This window comes from Cyclopterus lumpus, chromosome 25 (genome assembly GCF_009769545.1).
Source record: "Cyclopterus lumpus isolate fCycLum1 chromosome 25, fCycLum1.pri, whole genome shotgun sequence".
NCBI lineage: Eukaryota > Metazoa > Chordata > Actinopteri > Perciformes > Cyclopteridae > Cyclopterus > Cyclopterus lumpus.
The window spans coordinates 8,988,597-9,015,011 of NC_046990.1; the positions used below are offsets into that span (position 1 = coordinate 8,988,597).

At 43.1% G+C, this 26,415-nt stretch overlaps 1 protein-coding gene across 2 annotated transcripts in view; it reads right to left on the minus strand.

Annotated features, from left to right (window-relative positions):
- The window catches only part of me1 (malic enzyme 1, NADP(+)-dependent, cytosolic), a 57,729-nt gene that overhangs the window by 14,374 nt on the left and 16,940 nt on the right, over positions 1-26,415 (minus strand). For both annotated transcript variants that reach the window (XM_034528800.1, XM_034528799.1), the window contains exons 2-5: positions 23,951-24,084; positions 20,631-20,780; positions 3,829-3,904; positions 2,500-2,661 (exon numbers count right to left, since the gene is read on the minus strand). In XM_034528800.1, coding sequence (XP_034384691.1) covers positions 2,500-2,661; positions 3,829-3,904; positions 20,631-20,780; positions 23,951-24,081 — 519 coding nt within the window. In that variant the 5' untranslated portion in view covers positions 24,082-24,084. The remainder of the gene's footprint in view (positions 1-2,499; positions 2,662-3,828; positions 3,905-20,630; positions 20,781-23,950; positions 24,085-26,415) is intronic.

Below are 26,415 nucleotides of genomic sequence, written 5' to 3' on the forward strand. Positions count from 1 at the left end.
AGCTCGGCGCACACAGCAGCACTGTAGAAATCCATTTCACACGACCTCCAACGTTAAACAAGAACCAGGTGATGCCGAATAGGCTTGACAGCAGCAAGCCCACGGAGGACAGGTTTTGTTTTGGAGTTGCATTTCTTATCTTTTTAATAGGAGCCAACTGCCTCACACACCTCCAGTCCTGCCTCTAAGCGTTAGGTGTATACTCGTTAATGGTGCCATCGTTACTGCCCAAGACTAAACATCTTGTGCATTAAGCGCCGAGCTGGGTAAAACCCTTTATCGGCCTATCCAGTATCTCCAGCTATTTGGCGAGTTGCAGGACTCAGCAAGTGATTAAAAAAAGGGTTTACAATGTGTTCAGTAATGAGCTTATTGAGGTCTTATAGGAAACGTCATTTTGAGGTTTGGACCGAACCAAGTTGGCTGTTTCCACAAGGCCATTACTGCGCGGCTCACACTAAACACACAGACACAAGAGTGGTATCACTCAAATCAGGGTAAGCTCAACTACCCCGATAACCTCTCTACCGACGGTATTCAAAGCTGTTAGTGTTGAAGTCCAACAGCGCGTGTCTGCTGCCAATATAGGAAGAAGAGAAACAAAACAAGGGTTTCTCCTTTCCCTATTTTGGCCGCAAATACGAGGTCGATTGAGGCAATTGGAACAAATCAAACTATGGAGGCAGATTTTTTAAAGTTGTGATGTTACTCATGAATGTCTAAAACAGAAGAATCTAATGTGCAGATGGTATTTTCACGCTTAACCAGAATCGTTCAAACAGAGTAGGCTCAATGTGGAAACTTTATGGCAGCACTGGTAGAGGTCAAAAGGTCGAGCTACATAACGTACTGTAGGTCTATAAAGATAAAGAAATGGTGGGATGACAAAGCATTTTGCTCTCTTAAAACGAGTTCCAATGCCATGAAGACAGCTAATGTAGTAATGCATATTATATTATATATGAAGACTGCAGTGTTTCTGTTATAATGCAAGTAATTTAGTCTTAGTTTAGATTAGTCTCTTTCCAGTCTAACCAATCTTGCATATACTTTATGCTAATTACATGTGTAGTTTAATTGCATTTGCAAACTCATCCGTCCTCAGCAACATCTCTCATCCTTGATCCACATGGGACATTTGCTTGGAGTGAAACTGAACTCCGTCATGTGAAGACGGTCTTGGAAGACGCATGGACAGCTAGTGACAGGCTGAGCTCAGCTGTGCCGAGCACACATGCATCTGAGGCTGCCACGCCCTTGGCCGGGAGTTGTGTATATTTAGATGTGCACACAGACTATTCTTAGTCCGTTTAAGGCTGCAGACGCACGTGCTGCCCTGCCCAGAGTTTGAATCATCTTTTAAGAGACGCTGTCGTAGAGAACAGGGACTCTAGGTGGGTAACTAGCTCTGTTGGCTGCTATACACTCGCAGGCTGGCAGAGGTGAGAGGTGTTTTACCATCTGGCATCCATCAATGGAGCTGCTTACCTCACTTTTGTTAAGGGTGTTTCCGGGTTGTTAAGTTTGAGAATAGTTTTCTTTTTCTTGGCAGATTTATCCTGCTGGCATCAACCATCGTGTACTCGTGGATTGTTAATGTGTTGGAGCAACATTCTGATTTAAAGGCTCGGGAGCAGTAGAGTTGAGAGGTGAGCAGGAAGACCTAGCACATTTGATCTTTACTTCTTGGGGCTATAAATGACCTAATTTCTCCACAGGGATGATTAAAGTTTCATCTAATTTAATGTCCACCTTGAGTTCAGCCCCTGCTGCTCTGAAGCTAAGCTTCATCTCCGGCCTCTGTATCAGAGGTCAACGATTTCCCCCGCACAGTCTCAGTTTCACTCTACTTAAATAAAATGAAGGTTAGAACAGATGTGCTGATTTCTGTTTCTGTTAACTTCTGTTTCTGAAAAGAAGTCAAGTTTTGGAGCAACGCCACACTCAAAATACTCCATTACAAGCTATAGTCCTACACTCCAAATTCTACTTTAATTTAGTTAAATTTGACATTTTTGGAAATACACTTAATTGACTTATTTCTCAAGGTTTCTGACGAGAAGATTGATACCACTCATATTTACTACACTCCTGTAGTAGCCTAAATATGAAGCTACAGCCAGGAGCTCGGTAGCTTGTCAAGTGATGACAAAATCTGCCTGCCAGCACCTTCAAAGCACAGTAATAATTTGTTTGTTTATCCGTACTTTGTGCTAACTAGCCAATGTTAGCATGCTAACATGCTAAAGTAAGATTATGAACATGATATACATTAAACCTTCTAAATATCAGCATGTTCGCATTCTCACGTTAGCATTGTGCTAAAATTGTGCTAGCATGACTGTAAACTGGTTATTTATTCTGTAAAATACAGGTAGATGCATCAAAACTATACTGCTCTCCATCTCTGATGGATGCAATATAAAGATAACTCAATATAGGACGTCGCGTATAGTTCTGTGAATGGTCCTTCACTTATATTGAGACGTCAGCTCTCACCTCGTTGTCTGTGCCCACATCCAGCATGATAGGCAGGCACTGCTGTGGCGGCACACCTCCGCAGGCTGTGTAGAGGGCCAGCTTGCCCACTGGGATGCCCATGCCACAGCAGCCCAGGTCTCCCAGACCCAGGATCCTCTCCCCGTCCGTCACACACACCGCCTGTCAAGCAACAGAACTGCAAGCTTTAAACAACCATCGCACCTATAACAATCTGTGTTCAATGCGGCTCTATGCAGGGTAGTCCTAAATTAGATTTGACATCACATTTATACAACATTTTATGAGAGCATAAATGAAGCAGCAGTTCTGCTTCCTTGCCTCATGAATTCTAATTGTTTTGACCATAACAAGTCCACCCTGCAACCCAGAAACATGTTTTTTTGTTTTTTTTCCTCAGTGTAAGCCAGGCCCTCCCACAGATCACCCTCCTGGCTTACCACTCACCAGTCCTTTTACTCATTAAGCAGAACATCAGCTTGATTCCACAGCATGAATACAATCAATTGTGTTCCACTTAATATCACCAGCGGAGGACTTTCATTTAAAATGTTCCTATTTGTCAAAGTGTTTGTCTTTCCTTCCCCCGAACTAATACTTGTTAATGTTTGAGTCAGTGGTTGACTACCCTGGCTCCCGTGTGCACTCCCTCTATGGAAATGTTAAAAGTAGGCCGTAATAGGCGAGTTAACGATAAGACCACCCTGACAATGACGGGCGGCATGTCAGCTCTGAGCTAAATGCCCTGCTGTTGACAGCTGTGAACAGGTGGCTGAGGCTGCAGGTTTATTTGACATGCCAGGAATGTCTACAGGTTTCGTCATTGATAGATCGTGACTTAGCACATAGTTGCTCTAAGCAGAAGATTAAATGGACAATGTCAGGCTTTTGGGAAATTGGCCAATACAACAGGTCAAGAGGACCAATAGTGAAATCATCCACGGACCCCCAGTGGATCCGTGGATTCACTGCATGTCGTTTGATCAGAATGAAATATCATGGATATCATAATCTATGTCTTTCTACATCATAGCAACATGTGTCGTTGCTATTTTTACTACTTTTTTTGCTTCGCTCCACTGCAAAACAATGACTGCTGGTTGTATTCTGTTGTTTTTCCATTTATTCTGTAATGTCCTACAATAAAATAGCAAATTCCATGACACAAACCACCAATTATTGTGGTGTCCTCACTCAAACCAAAACCTTTTTTAGGTATTGTTAACATTGTTATGCTTTGCTTTATTGACGCAGTTAGACAGAACAAGGGGTTTTGTAATATTGGAACAACAGGATCATTATTAAGACTGTTTGAGTGCTAACAATTACCCTGACGTCCTTTTCTGGCCAGTTCTGGAGCACCGTAGAAATGTGGCCACGGTCATGTATAGTGATGAACAGCCCCCTAGAACATGAAAAATCAAATGGAAGAATGCAATTTAGCAGAAGGGAGAGAGGAGAGAAAAAGACCACACTTGTTCAAAAGGCTCGACTCTGTTAAAGCAAAATGTCACTAAAATGTTGGTAATACAACACAAAAAACATTATAATACAAAATAAAATAACATATTCAAGATTTGAGGGAAAAGCTTCGAGCTGTACTTAAGAGACCGTTTAAAGTTTCTTTTCTGCCTTTCTTCCTTCTGACAACGACTTTATTGAATACCGATGGCACCTGGGACTTTAATGTTGAGCCCAGAGCCCAGGGCCTCTGCAGGGAGTTTGCTTTGGACCCTTGAGTACCCCCAAATATTCATTCATCACCCCCTCCCACCAACCCTCCCTCCCTGGCGTCCTTCCCTCCGGGACAATCCCAGGATAAAGAGATCACCTCTATGCGTGGGTTCCAGCTGCGGCGTCTTTCCTACCCAACACACCCATCTGGTTATAGAATGGGAATGGGGGGGGGGGGCAAAACCTCCTCTATGCGCCAGCGACAGTAAAACCATCACTATTAAAGTAAAGAGCCAGCTCAGGTCCAAATGCTTGTGAAAGAAGACGGTGGAGAAATGTCAAAACGCAAAACAGCACGAGACATTGTTAAAAGCAATAATAAAATCGAGTGAGATGAAGAGAGAGACATAAACATGTCACGTAAAAAAAGCTTTGATAAGAAGGGTAGCCTGTCAGCAGTAACCATGGTAGATAAAACAGGCAGCTGTGTGAGGCTGGACACAAATGGCATGTCGGGCTACATAGTGACATTGTATGCTAACATGCTCACAATGACAATGCTAACATGCTAATCTTTAGCAGGTGTGTTTAGCTTTTGAGCTTGCTATCATTTGCTAACTAGCTAGCTCTGAACACAAAGTACAATTGATGGGAATGTCATTAGTTGTTCAGGTATTTGGTCATGAACCAAAGCAATTGACCAATTGTAATTTCGATGTGAAGTTGGCGCCAGAGTAAACACTGACAGATCAACAAAGTTATTCAAAGTTATTTTCAGTCTGGACTAAAGTGGTTGACTAACTGACGCTAAGCTACATTGCCATCCCTGGAGCCGAAATCAGGAGTTTACAGGTGTAAAAGGTGTTTCACCATTGCTTTATTACACCATTATTCTTTTCTTCCATATAAATTCCATATAAATTCTTCTTCTATAAATAATTAAAGTTTATATTTACCTATACAAACGCATGTAATCTTTGGTCTAGTTCTTTCTGCAAGTGGTCCATTTCTAATACAAAACTGAGCAACAATCGTCTTGTACCAAAATTACATTTTTCTTATTAGTAGTATGATAATATCGTGTCACGCATTCTCTGCTTTCAGCTTCATAATACCTCTGCTTTTCTCTGGCCGTTAAACACCTTTAAACGTTGTTGGCAATAAAACAACGGACATCTGCATGCAGCTACACATCTGTGCACTAAAATACACGAGTGCTGCTTGAAATGCACAGGCGCTGGATGCGCTTGTGGCCTGCTGTGTGTGTCTACCAAGAGGCCAAGAGGACCACGAGCCACTGCCAGCAACAGAAATACGAGTCATTTTTGGAGAAAGAGGCAATGGGGCTGAAAGGTTGACCCGGCAATATGACTGTTGGAAAACAACTTCATGAGAAGGATCAAAGCAGACAGGCAGACTGGCAGTAATGCCTAATCTCTGTCAACAGGAAGGTTATGAAAAACATTTCAGGTTCAGCTTGCCATTATTCCTCTCCTCCTCCAAACCCTCATTTTCTGCCATTCTGTGTTTGCAGAGGAGCTGTCGACCTCATGACCTTTGACCCTGACAAGTACAAAGAAGTAGAGCTGCGGGAGCATTGGTTATGCCTTTTTAAAAGTCTCACACACACACACACACACACGACTCCTGGGATCTAAGTCTCTCTGGTTGGGAATGCTATATTCCTCCTCATATCGATGCTTATAGAGTTGATATGTTGTGTGTGTGTGTGTGTGTGTGTGTGTAAGACCACTGCCGCTGAAATACCACAACGGATAGCGGTCGTCTGATTTTCTAGATGAGAGGAGGGCCACAAAGCATCGAGCTGCCATGTCTGTCTCTTCCTGTATGAGAGTGTGTCGAGAACAGAGAGGGTAAAGAAAACAACCTGATGGCCTGAAACAGCACCACCGCTGACCTGCAGCCCAACACAAAACACACCCCAGGGAGTGTGGAAAGGCCTGGCAGGAGGACAGGCTGCTTTCCACACCGTGACCCCAAAACACGGCCCGCGCCACACAAGGAAGCCGGCCTCCGATCGTTGACCCGTGTCCACACAAAACCACCAGCACTCAACCCACATACGGTTCGACTGACACGGTGGACACAAATCATTGAGGAAAAGACTGTAAAACTAGTGTTAAAGGTCAAAGTCACGCTATGAGATGTCTCCAACTAATTAAGCTCCACATCTGGGCCGACACAGAGGATTTGTCAACACGGTTTTCTAAATTAGTTTGAAAGGGCCCAATTGGAGCTGAACGGCGGGGACATCTTGGAGTGTGACTCTGGCCAGAGGGAATAGGTAAGGTGAGGTTACGCCGCAGCTTCGGAGCCAACACACACATCCACTACATACATAATGTAATAAATCAAACTACAAGGTTCTGTTCACGTTCAACCGAGACCAGTCGCATTATATACTGTACGACCTTTAATTGTATACGAATCGTCGCCTGCACTCGAAGGAAATGGGACTTATCGTTAGACTTCTAGTAGATCCATCTCTTCCATCAGCCTGCTGCAGCTGCCACTGACCCCAGAAATATGCATCTGTTAGATTTATTACTTTATCATTTACCCAGAGCTGTCGGACATTCAATGCACACCGTCTTAAAGATTATGCAACAAGAAAAGGTTCTGCAAGCCACACGAGGCCGAGCACACGGAGCGACAGTGGGACACATTTAGCTGATCGCAGTACCGCCAAACACACACACACACACACACACAGACACACACTTACTAAGCGATGACATGACGCATTCTGAGGTCCTCAACAGAAGTTCTGCAAACGTGAACTGAAGGAGCGAGACGCTGTAACTTCTCGCACGGTGCGGAACTTCTGGTATATAAAAGCGTCCGTCTGCTGGAAAAAGAAACACGTCGATACAGTGGGAGGACGACCTCGTGGAGATCCATGGCTTTTCAAAAAACAGGTTCAAACGGCAGCATCACTCCAACATTAACACGCTGGATCCCACTGCCAGACCAGCTGCTGGGATATGAGATATCATTTCTATGAAGGCTGGGAACTTCAACAGGCTTTCACCGAAACTAAGACGTGCAGTTGCCAATAACAAGAGATTAACATTTCAAATGTTATTATAATAGGTGAATCAATGTCCTTGGTCAAAGTTCAAATGGTCACTCACGAACGAGTGACGAGGTCAGAGCATAGACACGAAATATCAACGTGAACATATTCCTGAACACATTTTACATGTATATAACGTTATATAAATGATCAACAACAACAGCAGCTGTATCTCTTTAATCCTTTATTTGATTTACTACTTGCGTGACGCTTCCTTCACACCTCGGCCTTCAGGGGTTACGTCCCCTCTGGCCTTCACCCCCTAAATTCAAGAAAGAGGCAGTCGTCTTTGTATTTTTCAGGAACACACATACCATAATAGAAGATAAACTAAGGCTAATAATCAAGTGAGAAGTTTTCTCATTGACTTCTATACAATCAGACTTCTTAGTTTATGGCACTTCCACACTGGTTTCACTTTTCAGACTACTATATATATATATATATATATATATATATATGTATGTATATATCAATATTAATAATATTAATAACGTGGGAAGGTAAGGTAAACCCAAACATGTCATCTCAGGATTAACGGTATTTTGCCAGTTTGGCTCCATATTTTAATTTGTAATGAATGTCAACAGTCAGTTTGTCAACACCTTGTCCAACACATCCATCTGTCATCATATCAGGTGAGTGGAGGATCTTTTGGAGGACCAGCATCAAGTGAAGCAGCCCAGCCCAGCACACACACACACACACACACACACACACACACACACACACACACACACACACACACACACACACACACACACACAAGGAGACAGAGTCATTTCTATGACTGGATGTGGTATCTGACCACACGCTGCAGAAAAGGACTGACAGCACAATATTTAAGCAATGAGACCGCTGGGTTTCAATTTTCTTGCTTCCTTCCCCGAGTGACATTTAATATGTAAACGGGTTTCCATGGAAAGGGAAGATTGTTTTTTCCTGTCAAGCATTATTGCAAATAGGGATCATCATTTTTACGTAGAACAGATTTGATCACACCCACGACAAAGTCAGATGTGTCTTCAATTGTAGCACACACTGTAAGTTACCTACACGTATCCATACAACAGTAGGCAAGTCCATCTTATTACTTAGATCATACCCATAATTTCGTTCATACGGATCTTTTCTCAGGCAATTAAGTCAGTGAAGCCAAAAGGAGTGAAGCGGTTGGCATGACAGATGACACACTCATGCTGCAGCGCACCAAGCAGCCAAGTGTCTGACTAAACCAATACAAGAGAAGAAGAAAATGAGAACTGGAGGTCTGGCAGTGCCATTCAATAACCGTGTTCATGGTGCAGCCGGAGCTGACGCAAAATTTTAATAATAACTAAACGCAATGGAAAAGATGATCGTCATTATATATGCAACAGACCTTTTGGGAAAAGGGCTCTGTAAACACACCAAAAAAAAAGGAACAAAAATAAATAGAAACGACGAAAGGGATGCTGATGGCGGGTGAATCATTTAGGATCAACTCAACAAACAGTCCTCCAACCCATAATCCACCTCTCTCAGTCTCTAAGCACACGTGGCCTTCAGCTCCCTGCGTTTGTTCAACCTCTTGTAAGATGGCCGAGGGTTTTTGCTTCTGCTCGTTATCTTAGCAGCAAATGCAAGCGAATGTCTTTTGTACAACACACAGCTCTCATCACTTGGAAATGAAACGTGAAGGTCAGGAATTCTCTTTCCATTCCTTCTCTTTTCCTCTCTCCATCCAGTACGTATCTCCGAAGACAATGCACTCTTCTTCTTCTTCTTCCTCTGCCTCCCACCCTCCATGGCACGCTCAAGACGTTGACAGGATTCCATCACATAATAAGTATTCAACATGTTGCCTGAGTCACAAGAAAGAACCAGTTCCAGTGCCTGGCCTTGGAAAACCATAACCCGCCCCCCACCTCATTCCACCGCAGCCCACTGAAATCAGCCCGGACTTCCACACAGAAACTAATCTTCCCTCGGGAATGCTTTTTTCCAGACTTGGCGGAGAGGGGAAAACTCGAGAGAATTCGGGGGCCAAAATGAACACAGTTTAGCCAATCTGATCGGCCTTTCGTCACTTCGGGTAACACGTCGAGGCAAAAACGCACAAAAAAAGGCACGGAATCTTTTACACAGGATAATAACCCGCAGGTGAGGACAACAGCAACCAGACAGCGTGAGGTTCTGTCGCCCCGTCGTCTACTGGAGAGACAGTCGAGTGTCCAGGCGATTGCTTTGGACACCGAGCTTCTCTCTCAAGTCCGCCTTGCATAACTCCAGGGGCGAGAAACAGAGAGAAAAGGACCCGTTCTAGCACAGCCCTGCTAAAGGAATCAGAGGCGCAGACCTGATGAACCCAGCTGGCTATTAGAGGAGCTCCAGCCCTCTTGCAAAGAATGGTTTTCCATTAAATTTCCCTACGTCCGACGGTAATGAAGTTTCGCGTGGGTTGCAAAAGTCACATTCAAAAGCAATTGGGTTTTGTCTCAGCCAGAAAACTGTGCATTCGCAAATGCTGCTCTGTGTAAGCAACAGTGGCCAGGACCGGAGACAGGTTAAGAGAATGTTGTAAAAAATCATTGCGCACGGTATGGATGACAATGATGTATGGCCCCCATCGTATTGTCTTTGACACGCACAGAGAAATGTGTATTTAATTTCAGGCATGTCTGGGTTGGTGGCAGGCGAGCCGCTAGTGCCCACTGAAGAACAGATGGAGAAATGCTTTTAGAGTTTCAAATTCTTCTGGGCTCGTAGCTGAGGAGAAGATTTACGTACTATATGACAACAAGTGAGAGGCTCATATTTTACAATGGAATATGAAGATAATTGTACTTTACACTCCAATTTGGGCTCCCGGGACCATTTGTTTATGTCTCAAGATGATCAAGCTGGTCTTCAGATTTGTATTGATATTTTTTTGGATGAATATCTTGTTTTGGAGGACCTGAATAAGATACCTGTGGTATTTGGTCACAGCTCACCAAATGTTACATTTACACAAGTCATTCCATTAAAAATAATGAGATTACAAGCTTCATAATTATTGCTTTTTCATGAACATCGGTCGTACAGTTTTTTTCGAAGAATGCCAAATTCATTCTACATTCATCATCCGTCATACAAGAGGAATGCGTTCATATTCAAAAGGCCCCGGCGGCGGCATTTAGCACTTATGCCGAAGCAGAAATCAAAGCGAATGTTCAGGATGCCCGGGGATGCGTGAACGACAACGGATCAAAGAGATTCAGAAAGGAGAGTCACCTGGGGTCAGATCCCATTCCTGTGGAGAGGCCAGAGGTCAGACCGAGTCAGTCTACGACAGCACCAAAACCAATCATCTCGCAGTGAGATCATCCATAATATCCAGAAGTCAACTATTGTGTTTAGTAATGGCCATGTCAGTGACACCATGTATTCTCTCTGTGGAATTAATGTGCGAACAGGCAACCTCTTGGCATTCGTAACTTTATATGACATTAAAGTGCAGACAGAGCCTCACACATGGGGGAAAGTGAATGCTATGAAACAGCAGGATGGTTTCAGAGATCCGCCTTCGAATCCAGCGTGCTCTGCCAAAATATGCTCCACTGTGTAAATATATATATATATATATATCACATTTGTCACATTCATACATAACGTCATTACAATTCATTGGTTGGGATCAAATAGGCTTTTACAAGACTTTTTTTACAATGTTCGAAATGTGTGAAATTCTTATCTGCTAACAGGCGTTGTTAATCTGAACAAAAGTATGCAAACAGTGTTGAAACAAAAAAAAAGGGATTTAATATTAAAAGAACAGACTTCAGATGATTTTTATGCTGTGATGACAAAAAAGGCAAAACTTGCTGTACTGTCCGACTGTATGTCAGAAAATATGCATTGTTTACAAATCAGTATATTTTGTCCTAAATAGCTCAGAAATTATGTAGATGGCATGCTTTATATGTGACTACAAAGCAACCGTATTTCAATCTACATTATTAACATACTGTGGTTGCAATCTTGAAAGATGTAAGTATGAAAAGAGTAATATTAGGTGTTACTCCCCGATAACAGCCACTGAATAATCTCTCCGATTGTGTTATTCCCTTGCAGATTGTGTTAAAATGTTATAAAAAGGATGTTTGTAGAACAGGTTTTCAGTTTGAAAGCCTGTTTACTGATCCCACAGACGGTTATCTTCAAGTTTCCGGTTTCTAAGTTCGGGCCAAATGCATTGACATGTTTACAAGTGTTCACAGCCAAAGCTGAGCGGAGAGCTGATGGAGCTGTCAAAACAAAGAAAAGTTAGCGTTTAGCGCTTTCTTACCACATGCATGAACTACAGTGGGAGTTTTGAACTGACTAACTAAGAAGCAGAGCCGTTAAGGAGATGTTAGTGAGAGATAGGGTAGGCCTCATACCATTCTCAGAAGTATGGTCTTATCTAAGTGCACATATAAAAGCGGTTAAGTGATTAATGTCTGATCTGTCGACTCGACTCTTTTAGTCGGAGGGGAGTGTCCCATGCCCACATGAGGCGGACCCAGTTTAAGACAAAGGTTTCGCCACTAAGATTGGAAACCATTATGCCTCCATATAAATGTGTACACGAGGTAATGGCTTTCTTAAAATTCTGAGCCGGGGCCAGGAGGCAATCAGCAATTAGCTTAGCTTAGCATAAAGTGTGCAAGAACAGGGAAAAAGCCAGCCTGGCTCATATTTTCATTTCAGTTTTGGTTCGGATCAAACTAAAAGAAATACAATGTGTTCATTAGTGAGCTGTAGAGGTTCTGTTGGACAGATTAAGTTACCTTTACCCAGATTTTCTTGCATTTCCAAAAATGTCAAACTATTCTTAATACAAATACTTATTATACCCATGAGGTTTCCTAACTAAAGGTCTAGATTGTGTAGTTGCTCGGCAGCGGGTATATACCACCTATATATGGTGGTGCCTACATCTAAAGAGACAATCTAGTGGGTCATAAGAGATGATTGACAGGGATTATTTTTGGGAAAATCCTATTCATTTCAAACAAAATTCTGGAAAGTTTTTTTCCAATGAGAACTGGCCAGCGATCTGGCGGACAGGAAAACCATTTTACATGATGTGAAGATAGTGTATATGATACAAAAATGCAAAAACAAAAAGTTTTAACCTGTAGTATCTAATTGCTTGCTTTACGATGGTCACACTTCACCCATATATCCTATGACATACTATATGTGTGAAGTCTTCCTGCACGGCCAAAATTGTATCGGAGTGGAAATGCCACACCTGGAAAAAAATGGTACACCGTACAGCAGTAAATCAGATGGTTAGTTGTGCTCAGCAACAACAAACTGTCAAACTCCATCATCTCCACTAATGCTCACGCTTCAGGCCAACACTGAGCTCCATCAGACGTTTAGGTTGTGGCAGCAGTTTGGATCTGATGGGGCTGGTGTGCCAATTTATCATTCCAGTCGGCCATAATGTGAGCTTTACACCCGACTAGAAACGGAAAGCCAGAGATTTTAAGATTGCAACGTGCCAAGAAGGTTGGACTGTGGGGACATTTTGGGTTTTCTGAGTTTCCACTCAATTCACGAGGGAAACAAAGCTGGAATAAAAATACTTAGGCATTTTTCCATGCGTGATGCTCGTGGGTTGTATGTGTATGCGTACAAGGAGATGTAACAGTGATCTTTTACCCATTTGACACTTCAATGTTAACTATGTCCTTTAGCTCTAGCGTTCAACTCTCTTTTTCCCCACTGTTGGAGGTGTTGTGGTAGGGAAGCAGCTCAGTTGCACCACCGCTCTCCTCACACATCCATGTGCAGCTGGGGCTCCTGGGAAGCATGGCAATAATGGAAAACGACAACGACATCGCCGGCAATATCCGGCTCGTGGCCACAAATCTGTCCACACGTGTTCAGGATCCCCAACCTCTGACGACATGTGCGACTCTCCATTCACCCCGCAAACATACCCGCATTGCACACACACACACACACACGTGCGTTGCATTACGTCGCGCGTACCCCCTTCTGGCTGCAGGAACCAGGCCAGCGAGAGACTCTGCCGAGGGAGCTGGCGACCCTCCTACACAAGCTCATGACCAGCCACCGCCAACGTGTGCTTTGGCAAACCCGAGCAATATGCACACATGTCCGCCTTGACAGGCGTGATAAAGTGTGATACAGTTTTATTTCAATTTGAACTTCTCTTTAAAAGATTTAAAGGGTCCCCTGCAGCAGCAGTTGTGAAGGAAAGATAACATCGTTAAAATTCACAGAGCGTGTGCGTACTAAGTGGTGGAAGTGGCCGACGTTCTCAAACATTATTCCATAAGGCGTCATATTTAACTTACCGACCTCTCTCACTTCTAGGCTTTATGGTTCTACCACAACTTCTCAAGGCGGGGAGATGAATCCATACTAGTTCAGGTTATTACTGTAGAAGACGCTTTTGGCAATGGTTTCACTGAGTCCTTAAGAACTCACTCCTTTGGCCCTTCTACACTTGTTTCGCTCACTTATTCTAAATTCACACTAAAGGCTTTAGAGAGGCTCTCAGCGTGCTGCCAACTCGTGTGACATATGCTGGATGGATTATTAGGGTTGAACTTTAAAACTACAAACCAGGCTGAGTGTTGATGCACTCCGAGTATCAGATAAGTCATTATTTCCAGTGTGGGCTGGTGAAATATTACTGCTGCGCACGAAAATGTGACGGCTGGAGATGGTGTGGGGAGAGCAGCCAAACAGAACTGTGCTCTATAATGTTGCCCTTTGGTCTGGGAAGGAGAGCCTTGTATTAATGCATCGTTTAGCAGCTCAAAATGAAATTGTAGTATTAATAAGAGAATAAAAAGACCCTTGGGGGATTATTAGAAGCCATTATAACGGGGGAAACCTCCTTCCAAAATATCACATTACACCTTAATGAATATTCATGCAAACATAACCTTGGTAGTAGGCCAAATATCTGGTTATTACATTTTATGAATATTTCAAAAGGCTTTCATTATGTCTATTAGAAAATGACCCTACCATCTTGATTTATTCCCTCAGCAAACATTGGAGACATGAGTTTGTGGTCTCAATTGCTAGTTTCAATTCTTCTTCAATCCAGCATGTATATTTAGTAAATTATGGTCCCATTGAGAGTAAAATAGAGACGACAAAGTAGGCTATGTTTTAGGGCGTGTTCATATCCGTGTTTTCGTCTACCAACTTTAACCCTTCCGCTGTGTGTTTTCATTTTAATGAATGTTTGGTTGCCTAAAAATGTCTTCTTCAGCGTTTGGTTGTACCTTCCTCCGACCACAGCCCGTCGCTTCTGGTTGCAAATAACCAATGTGGCAACGGGCAAAAAAAACCAAAATGGCGACGGCCGACATGCAGAATTCGAGCCTTCGAAATCCTGTTGGCGATGTGACCCTTGCCCTACCGGCCGTAGCATCCCGTAAAGGGTTATAGAACAGTGAGGACCACACCATCATCTTAAGAGACCAGAGTAACAATCGCAGGTACTTTTACATTTTGTAATGCTTGATGTGCTCCAGTTGACGAGGTAATTATCTAACCTACAAGCTGAATTTAGCAGTAAACTTCTTCCTACTGAACGTTTGGTTCCATTTCAACAAGCAGGACCAGGCGTGTGTTCTTGGTTATAAGTCCAGTAAGCTGTAAAACTCATGCGGTTACACCATACACTATAAGCTCTCTGTGTTCATAGCTAATTTAAAATCTGAGTTTGAGTGACAGCGCAGTCGATGAAGCTGGGACCTGACAGTTCACAGGCCCGGACTGGAACAAACAGAGGCTGGCTGAGGCCAAACATCTCCAAGGTGAGACTGCCAGGCAGACTTTTACATCGGCTGACAGCCGTCAACCCGACCGAAACCTATACACAAACATGTTTGCTATGATTGGATGGTTGTTTCTTAGAGACACAATGGGGGAACATTTATTTTCTCCCATTGTGTCTCTAAGGAACCCAACCACTGTTGTTTCTTAGAGACACAATGGGAGAACATTTATTTTCTCCCATTGTGTCTCTAAGGAACCCAACCACTGTTGCTCTCCATATGCTACACCACTCTAAGTCATGGAGAGTTACGGCATTTTGAATTAGTGATGGTGCCCTGCACTACAGGTCACAGACAATTCAGCCAGGTAGTCTTAGTAGTGTAGTTATTCAAAACATTTATTTAGGTTGATTACTTTCCATGTTTACACAGTAAACTGTGGTGGATTTTAGCCCATTATTCCGAGGGATGCTGCAGGAAAACTTTTAGTTACAGTCTACAGTGCCCTAAAGTTTCTTTGCTTTCACTGGCTCTAAAACGTCTTCGGACATGAGCTCTATATTGTTGTGCAAGGTCCTCAAAGTCTAGGGTGTAATTAATTCCAAATGTTTGCCACGTTCCTCATGAGGTCAGCGTAATTCCAAACCCTTTCTCTCCTCCCTACTCCTACAGACTATTCTGAGCTATTCTCACACACTTGCCGTGTGACGCCTTGTGTGGGCCTGAATGGGGTGAAATCACAGCTCTGAAGCCCCTAATCTACAAGGCTGGAACACTTTATCATCCGGCATGTGCCACTTCAGAGGTGGCCGAGGCAGCTTCGGATGATGCCTTTCATTAGGCCCTTATAATCTCCTGCAGCTCACCCTCGTTTTAATCCAAGTCCAACTTTAAAAAGACAGAATCATGTCTGTACTCGGGTCACATTACAGTACATCTTTTATGTAGCGGATAATGAATGAAATAGCACTTTCACTTTCATACGTTATTACCCTCACACATACAGCCTGATAAATAAATCATGATAATACAGGTTGATATTAATAACAAGTCGGTGTCTTTGCCTCAGCCGGTCCTATTAGGCTGCGCTCTTCGTTGGGGGCTGGCTCAGGTGGCGGGTGTTCCAATCACAAAGCTATCCTCACAAAAACATGGCGGCTATTCTGGGAATGCCACCAAATATTAAAAGGTTAAATAAAGAGCTGGCTATGTTGTACTTCATTTGTATCTGATAAAATGTATATTTATATGTATGGTTAGTGAATCCCATATATTTTTTTATTTCAGACCCTTTGCAAAATGAAATGAGCATTTCATATCAAATAGATTTATATCTTATACCTCCAGATTTACAAGCAGGAATACCCATGGCCTAAATACAGGAAAAATGGCAGACGATAAAGAGAGCATCTGGGCTTTACCTAAAACTACGTCTATCACTTACTGTCCAGCTCCTGACAGGCAGCTGTAGTCGTAGAGTCGCTGACCCTCGACCCTAAAACCAAGACTCCACTAATGGGCTACTGTTGATCATCCATCTCCATCAGTAAGATGGATTGGTTCGTGTCACTTACCTCGAGAGCTCTTTGAACAAGTAAAGTGTTACTTTAAATAAGGTCCTATTAAAAGTGTATATAGACTCTCGGTAGCAATGCACCACAGAGGGCACGTGGGACACTGGACATGATTGAACACCTAATTACGCTCACGCACTACTTGGGATAATTGTTCTGCTACAAAACATGATCATTTATCACAACTGACACTTTCAGCTGTCAAACAAAGTACACAACCCACATTTATGGCGAAAAACAGACACAAACTTTGTGGGACGAAGACAGACCAACTTTCTCTGCTAAACACTGCGTCCGCTCATGAGCTTACGAACCAATAAAAGGAAGCATGTCCGCAAATCTCCCGATGATGTGAATGTGTTCCTTTTTACAGCTCTGCTGCCTGCCTCCGCGCACACCGAAAGATCAATGAATCGGCCGTGTTTTGAAAAACTTAATGGGGCTCGACCTTTGGACTCTGGTACAGAGCCCGTGTCGGAGTGTTTAGTCTTCATGAAGCAGATTAGCTGGTAAAGTCAGGCAAGACAAGGAGACGCTGCTGCTTCCACACAGAAACTCTTTATACCTGAGAGCCAGTGAGTAGAGACCTAATCTGCTGCTCTGGTGGTCTGACTGGAAGACACACACACACACACATCAGTAATCCATTAGTCATTACTAGAGAATACTGTTGAGTAAAATTCCCTGTGCATTGGGCTTAGATAGAAACTGAATACTATTTTACAGTCAGACACACTTAGCAGGGATTAGAGACCAGATCTTCTACGTCAAGTTCAGTCGGCAACCGGTCTGAAAAATGAAGCCTATGTAAAAGTGTCTTAAACTTGCATTTCTTTGTAATGGCCAAGAAGGGGCGACTCCTCTGGTTGCAAAAAGCAGTCTGGTTGTATAGAAGTCTATGAGGAAATGACTCTACATCTCACTCAGTTAACAGTTTGGTTGTATAGAAGTCTATGAGGAAATGACTCTACTTCTCACTCAGTTAACAGTCTGGTTGTATAGAAGTATATGAGGAAATGACTGCTTCTCACTCAGTTAACAGTTTGGTTGTATAGAAGTCTATGAGGAAATGACTCTACTTCTCACTCAGTTAACAGTCTGGTTGTATAGAAGTATATGAGGAAATGACTACTTCTCACTCAGTTAACAGTCTGGTTGTATAGAAGTATATGAGGAAATTACTACTTCTCACTCAGTTAACAGTCTGGTTGTATAAAAGTCTATGAGGAAATGACTCTACTTCTCACTCAGTTAACAGTCTGGTTGTATAGAAGTATATGAGGAAATGACTACTTCTCACTCAGTTAACAGTCTGGTTGTATAGCAGTCTATGAGGAAATGACTACTTCTCACTCAGTTAACCGTCTGGTTGTATAGAAGTCTATGAGGAAAAGACTCTACTTCTCACTCAGTTAACCGTCTGGTTGTATAGAAGTCTATGAGGAAATGACTCTACTTCTCACTCAGTTAACCGTCTGGTTGTATAGAAGTCTATGACGAAATGACTCTACTTCTTACTCAGTTAACCGTCTGGTTGTATAGAAGTCTATGAGGAAATGACTCTACTTCTCACTCAGTTAACAGTATGGTTGTATAGAAGTCCATGAGGAAATGACTACTTCTCACTTGATTTATGAACTCAGTAAACATTGTGAACATGAGTTTATGGTCTCGATCATTTTAATTGTTAGGATTAATCCCCTGGGCTCCATGGATATGCATAGGAGATTTCAGCAGAAGACATCCAATAGTTATTGGGGTATTTTGATCATGGTGGTGCTAGAAGAATAGTCAGGGATCACCAAAGTTGGTAAACTTCATCCCCTGGGGGACCATGGATCTGGATCTGTAAATCATATATGGCAATAAATGCAGAAATGTACCACGGTTTCAGCTTGTTCTCGTGTCTCATTGGTGAGCCGAGAGAAACGGCCCGGCTTAAAACCACCTGGCTTAAAACCGACATCTAGTCATGTGTCGCCGGTGTATTCTGCTAAGTGAACCCTTTGATCCACGTTTCCTAGAGGCTCAACTTCCAAACCCCTGGGCCTCTGGCAGCAGGTCTTGGACACCTGTGCTGTGACTTTGAGCGAGTGTATAAAATGACTCCTCCGGTCAGCTCAGCGTGAGAGGAAGGAAAGCATACTCGGCATATTTTCCACATAGTTCTGCAGGGATGGGGAAACGGGGAGCTGGTGGAAAACAAAGCGTTGTGCATGGGAGAACTTGAGTTATTTTACATGCGCCCATGGTCGGCATTTGTAATAAAACTGCTTGCGCAAATTGAGGAAAAGTGGAGCCATCACAGCTTATCAAAATGATTTATGGTGGTAAAATATATATATTAAAAAATCCATTATTGTATGAAGTGGGAATACACTGGGATTTACATATTTCTGATCCCATTTTAAGCAGTTCCCAGTGTTTTTTTTGTATTTTTTTAATAATGCTAAATCATGCTCAATTGTCAAAATCACACTTGTTTGTCAACAGTTTATACAATATTCATCACTTCTAGTGAACTGCCTGCTGGCCACAAACAATAACTAAAGACACTGTACGTTGCTGTGGGGATTGTCGGCTTATATGTATCCTTTTAAGTACTTAAAGAGTCGAGGATTAAAGCAAACGGCAGTAAGTGAACGTGAGAGCATGAAACCGACAGTTGACAAGGGTGGTCTTTCTCCTAATCGGAAGTATGAGTCAAAACAAACCCAACACTTTTAACCACCTGGATATAAGGTTAAATGTGGGGAGGCAGGGCCAAGTTAAACGGCCCTGAATGAAAGCCACATCAACTAAAGATCGATTAGGAACTGCTTCGGGAGTGTCGCTGTCAGATGAACCTATTTGAAGGAAAACAGATACTAGCAGGAAGGTGTGTGTGTGTGTGTGTGTGTGTGTGTACAGTAGAAGAGGAAACCAATGAACGCCCGTCTGCTAGGAGCAGAGCCAGATCCACTCAAGGTGAACCCTAAACTGATTTCTACAGCTTACAGCGGTTAGCTGTCTGACCAAACGCCAGCTGAAAGGACTACCGCAACCTCCAAATGTGGTTCAGATTTGAAAAATTCGCACACCAACATAACGTACACATGCATTTAAGAGTCCTTGGGCTTCTGGCGTCATTGCAATGCATTTAATCTACTTTAGTAGACATGCTTGTAAACCTTAAGTTGGCCAATTGAATACAGCCTGTGGCAAAATAATGCATCATGAAGTTGATAGAATTCCTGCATGGTTGCATGTCAACATGCTCATTAAATAACCAAATCTGCCGTCTAATGTACGAGTGATTCATCAGGAGTTTGTCTGTAGTGACCACGTCTAACTAATTGACAGTCTTTGACGGTGGAAGCAGAGATGTTTGGGTAAAGAGGTCGCCATCAAAAAGCAGCTCATGTAAATGTGGACGTTTTTCAGGCTCAAAACACAATTTTCGGTCTCGGGAACAAATCATTAAGGTTTTACTGTTCTGTGTAGTAATTAAACCCCAAATAACATTACTTTGTGCAGATCTCTGCAACTGACCCCCTACCGGCCGCTTACGAGTGGTGAGTTAGGGGTAGGCAGGCCGTCAACAGCTGTATAAAACAGCCAATAAAAAGGGGTTTAGAGAAAGTGTGAGGCAACCACGAGAGGTCCTCGAGCGCGCAGCCATAACTGGACGCCTTCAAAATATTATGCAGCACACACATCCGTCTTCATTTCTTCATCTCCAAATATTTAGATATGAACAACTGTGATTGGTGCAAAAGCCAGAAGCAGTGAAACATTGAAACCGCACAGCCAGCAGAATAACACAATGCCAGCTGTTACCAAGTTCCATAACAAAAACAATACAATGACATAGAATGAAAAATTGAGGGGTTGAAGATTGAACTAGGTTGGGAAAACAGTATCACCAGCTTCCTTTTGGCCTTCTGCCTCATCACAGCAGTATGTATTTTGTACTACAATTTTGAAAGTACTTATTGTTACGTCAATGCTGTGAGTGTGTCTTACCTCGGCTTTCTAAATATTAGGCCATATTGCTGGCAGGCCAGGCCCACAGTGGGGGTGTAAATGATGGGCATGAACCTCTCGATGTCCGACAGCAGCACCCGGTAGAAGAGTTTCTCGTTGCGGTCCTGGAGCCCCATCAGGAACACATATCTGGGGAGGAGCGGGGAGGAAAACAGGGCACGTTAATCTTTAACATCTTGAGGACTCATACCTGCTGGAACTGTGGAGGGGTTTTATTAAAGTCAGATGGTAAGATCTGTGTGTTTGTGTGAGGTGTGCCAGGCCGGATTGGGAGGCGGGGAACTGCAAGGAAACACGAGAGAGGCGAAGGATAACAGTTTTTAGTATAAGAGAGTATTGATATTATATTAGACGGACACTACGCTGTAAAAACTGGGCCAAAGCAAAAGCAGCGAGGTTATGAGAAAGCGAGAAAAAAGGAAAGAGAACTGAAGGGATTGGAAAAACACAGAGAATAGAAAGCGGCCCCTCAGATAGCCCACACAAGCTCATTGTTCTGTTGCACGGGAACTGAGAGTTTGCATACAACCCAAATTAAGCTGAGCGTGCCAGAAAAGGGCTCTCTTCCTAATCAGAGACGTTTCCATAAAGCCAGGAGCACAAGGTGCCTCTTGTTGAGGGGATTAAAAAAAAGCATGCACGCCCTCCCTGCTACAGGTTAGGGTGCAGCAGCTGCACAACGCACGGTGGTGACGGTCGCTCTTGAGGAGCACTGTTTTCATACGACTGAACTGAATTAGCATCTGGCACGGCCAATTTACCACTTGAAGGGTTTCCATATGCCTTGCAGTATGGAGTAATACATTCAGACACACAGTGGTTATTTGTCGAGGACTCAAGTACCTTCTATTTACGTCTATTACATTTTCTTTCTTCTTTTTTTTATATGAAAGTAATATTTTTTTGTCCTTTAACTAGCTTTTTCCATAAAAAATGCAAAACTGCTTCTCAAATCTAAGAATTTGCTATTTTTCCTTGTGTTACTTGATAGTAAACTATATGGACCTGTACTTTTATGAATGGTAAATGGACAAGTACTTTTATAAATGGACCAGTACTTGTATAAATGGACCTGTACTTGTACAAATGGACCTGTACTTGTACAAATGGACCTGTACTTGTATAAATGGACAAGTACTTTTATAAATGGACCAGTACTTGTATAAATGGACCTGTACTTGTACAAATGGACCTGTACTTGTATAAATGGACATGTACTTGTATAAATGGACCAGTACTTGTATAAATGGACCTGTACTTGTACAAATGGACCTGTACTTGTATAAATGGACAAGTACTTGTATAAATGGACCAGTACTTGTATAAATGGACCTGTACTTGTACAAATGGACCTGTACTTGTACAAATGGACCAGTACTTGTATAAATGGACCAGTACTTGTATAAATGGACCTGTACTTGTACAAATGGACCTGTACTTGTACAAATGGACCTGTACTTGTACAAATGGACCAGTACTTGTATAAATGGACATGTACTTGTATAAATGGACCAGTACTTGTATAAATGGACCTGTACTTGTACAAATGGACCTGTACTTGTATAAATGGACATGTACTTGTATAAATGGACCAGTACTTGTATAAATGGACCTGTACTTGTACAAATGGACCTGTACTTGTATAAATGGACAAGTACTTGTATAAATGGACCAGTACTTGTATAAATGGACCTGTACTTGTACAAATGGACCTGTACTTGTACAAATGGACCAGTACTTGTATAAATGGACCAGTACTTGTATAAATGGACCTGTACTTGTACAAATGGACCTGTACTTGTACAAATGGACCTGTACTTGTACAAATGGACCAGTACTTGTATAAATGGACATGTACTTGTATAAATGGACCTGTACTTGTACAAATGGACCTGTACTTGTACAAATGGACCAGTACTTGTATAAATGGACCAGTACTTGTATAAATGGACCTGTACTTGTACAAATGGACCTGTACTTGTACAAATGGACCAGTACTTGTAGAGCGCTTTTCTAGTCTTCCGACCACTCAAAGCGCTTTAACACTACATGACATCATTCACCCATTCATACACTGATGGGAGGAGCTAAGGTTCCACCTGCACATCAGGACTAACTAACATCCATACACACACATTCATAAACCGTAAGGAGTTATTGTGACCGGCTCTGAGAGTTTCAGCAGTTCGGTTAGATCAGTTGGTTGTCAGTCCGTTGCGATCAGCTGCTCTGACTCAGCAAACAAATCTATAATTAGATCCTAACATCAAACCGTGACATATTACTGCTGTGTGCCCATTGTTTGATTTTTTTTTTTGCTGGCAGACCATTATGAACGATTTCATCACCTTAAAAGGCGCGAGCTCTGCCCGCACCCAGGAAACAGTAATATTTACAGTACACACTGCTTTACAAAGCAGTCTTTTCCTTTAAAGCCAACCCCACTGGAGCAGACTCCATCTTAATCTATTTCAGCACCAGTGATCAAACGGCTCATTTTCTTTAAGCTCGTCCCTGCTTTCGAACGACTTCTCTGGATACAAGGTCCCCCCCCCCCCCCCCCCCCCCCCCCCCCCTCAGCTGCATCAATTTACATGCTGGCAAAGCCTTTTGATTATCCATTTCCTCTGTTGACGACAAAGACTCGAGTCCCTCCATCATCTCGGATCGCAAACGCGTGGGCTTGCAGCGCTCGCCGCTTTGCCGCAATGAGTCACGATAATTCGAAAGCACGACATGTTCTCGATATTTATGGTCGTAGAAACGGTCGTCCAGCAGTCGACCCTGCGAAATCCTGTCTCACAAGCTGACATTGGGAGCGACAGCTGTTGGAACGGTTGACTGAGAGCGAGCTGAGCGGGCCAGAGAATAAGAGACCATTTCATATTCAGCACTCTGCATGTAATTCAAAACAGCAGAACCGGCCCGTTTGAGGCCCGACCTGGTTTGATCAACGAGCCCGGGCTGAAATGGAGTCATTACTTCAAAGCGCCTAATGGTGCATGCAAAACCCGGGCTGAGGTTTTCAGTTGGGAGGTTAGAAAAACACTTGAAGGAGTACAGTGAGGGGATGGAGGAATGGGGAGGGAGATTTGTTCAGCAAGATATACGGTGTTGGGAGATGGATGCAGATCTCTGAGGGCTGATGGCTAATCTGCCTCTCGTGATTGTGAAGGCTTCCAGATGTGGGGGACTCCCGGCGTGCGCGGGGGAATCCCTCTGGGGAATGCGTGGAAAACTGGACCCGGATTAAAAGATATATACGCGTAGAGGTTCCTGTCGGCGCGCGTAGGCCTCACCTGTCCAGGTCGTCCCTCTTCATGTCGTAGTTCTTGACCACCCGCTGCAGCTGGACGTCCTGGCTGATGAAGCAGGGGGGCAGCAGGCCGTGGATCCCCAGCTGGAGACGCTCCTCCATGGAGAAAGCCATGCCCTGCCAACACACACACACACACACACACACACACACACACACACACACAAACCGCCGCCATTACCTTCCGACCACCACGACACGTACAGCGACATCCACAGGGGGCAAAGGTCGCAAAAAGGACCTTCAGAGACTCCAGGACTCCAATACGACGGACGTTTATTTAAAATTGCTCGCTGCCATTCTGAGCCCACATAACCCCTCGAGGATTAATAAGAATAACCGACTCATGTTGCAGTTTACAGCCACGTCTGTCCAAAATGTATTCACTTCATAATTTTATCCTTTGAGACATCTGTGTGAAATAATAAGTAGCACAATGATTCTGGCGTTATGGCTAAGTTTAAATGAGTAAGAGTTTTTCAAAGTGATCTTTGACCACCAAATTATGCAAAACATTTTGCTAAAAAAATTGAACTATGAGCTTTAAATGTTGAATCTTGGATCTTTTATGTCATGACGAATGTATACTTTGCTCAAAGAGATACAAACAAATTCAATTACGCATTATTACTTATTTAATATTCCATTGCCTGCTTACAAAGCCGTCATGGTGGATCAGGATCTTGTTGCACTCTTGGTATTCAGCCCCCTCTGAAAACTCTGCCTGAACCTTTGAACAATCGCTTTCTGAGGGAAAATATTCACCGATCGTTTCTGTTCAAACATTCCTGAGTGATGAGAGGTGGCGCGTCAAACTCGCCCTCCGTTTGGCCGCGGCGTTTGCTCTCAGGAGGGGCCTCCTTCTCGACCGAGGGAATATTGAAAAACATGCACACGTTTAGTGTCAGCCCTGTTACCCTGTAGACTCTGACCTCTGACCTTTTGAGGCCGTTAAGCAGAGGAGACAAATGTTGTATGTTCATGTGACATCGGGAAGCGGTGACAGCGTGAGACTGAGGTACTGCAGATTCTTTTAAAGGAGATTTGTCCCCAAATCACCCAGAAGTATTGAGTCCATATTTAAATTGGGAACAGCGTTCTCTACTATTTTCTGCAAGTGATGCATGGTGGGCATTTCCATCCCCTCTCAGCCCATAAAAGTGCAGCGACCCGGTGAAACCTCAGCCTCAACATGCCAGCTACTGTTGCTGATTGGCTAATCCGTAAACCTCTCCGATTTGGATCGCGTCCACGGATGCTTAGCCCGGCCCGGCGGCCACCGGCACTCTCTGCGTACCTGGTTGTGTTATAAACAGTTCTGAGGTTATAAAAAAAAAAGAATAAAGTGTTAGAAGGGAAGCGGTAAAGCATATGAAACTGAATTTAAAAAAGGCATTCAAATAGAACTTGGCGGTCTTGACGTCAGAACAGGCCACATGGCACACTACCAAATCTTATAAGTCTGATTTTGTTCAAGAAAAAAGCAGATTTGTTGTTTTTTAGATGTAAATCTTGAGGGTAATGATGCAAAAAAAAAAAGAAAAAAAAAAGGGGAATGAGAAGAAGAAAAAAAAAAGCCAATTTCCTTTCTTGGCAGAGCCTCTGAAGGAACTGTGTTTGCTTACTGTCTGCAAGTTTACACAGAACATGCACACATAAATCCACAGACACAATGTCAGTTACTTGACAGTAGTATGTGAGCATGACTGAGGAAAAGCTATTTCAGACGCCGAAGTACGAGTCCCGATCCGTCCGCCGTTCGCCGAGGCCCGACGCAGCCTGTACTTAACGGGCCTCGAATAGACGCAGCTCGGAGTTACAACCTTCCCCAATAATCAAAATTCGATATTTTAAGTTTTCAGGAAGCCAGTTGGGGCCTCCCCCTCCCCCCCACCCCACTCACCACCGATGCTCGGTTTGCCACAGCTGACCGGGAGGGACACATGGGAGGGACAGTCCTAAAAAAACTGAGCTTCATACGAGGCTTAAGAAACGAGATTCATTCCTCACACGAGCTCACGCTGCTCTTTCATTAGCTGAGAAACATTATTTTTGTTGATCTCTCTCTCTCTCTCTCTCTCTCTCTCTCTAGTTCCACAGCAAACGGCTTTTCCACTCTTGCAACTCGCCTGTGTTTTTTTTTGCGTGTTAATGTTCAGTTTATTCTTGTATTTTCATGTATTTTCTTGTATTTTCTTGTATTTTAATACCTTCATATCTTGTGACTCAGCACTGAGCTCAAAAAACAAGGACATACAAGTATGTATTTAAAATAATTATTCCTGGTTCCCTGTATGGACACGGGCACATGGCTTGTGTTAAGATCCTGTTGTATTTGTATTTAAAATATAAACAATAAAAAAAAGCAACCAATAGTCATATCTCACAGCAGGTGCTGTTGCAAGACAGTTGCTTTAAAATCAATCCATCAATCAATTAACTTTCCGT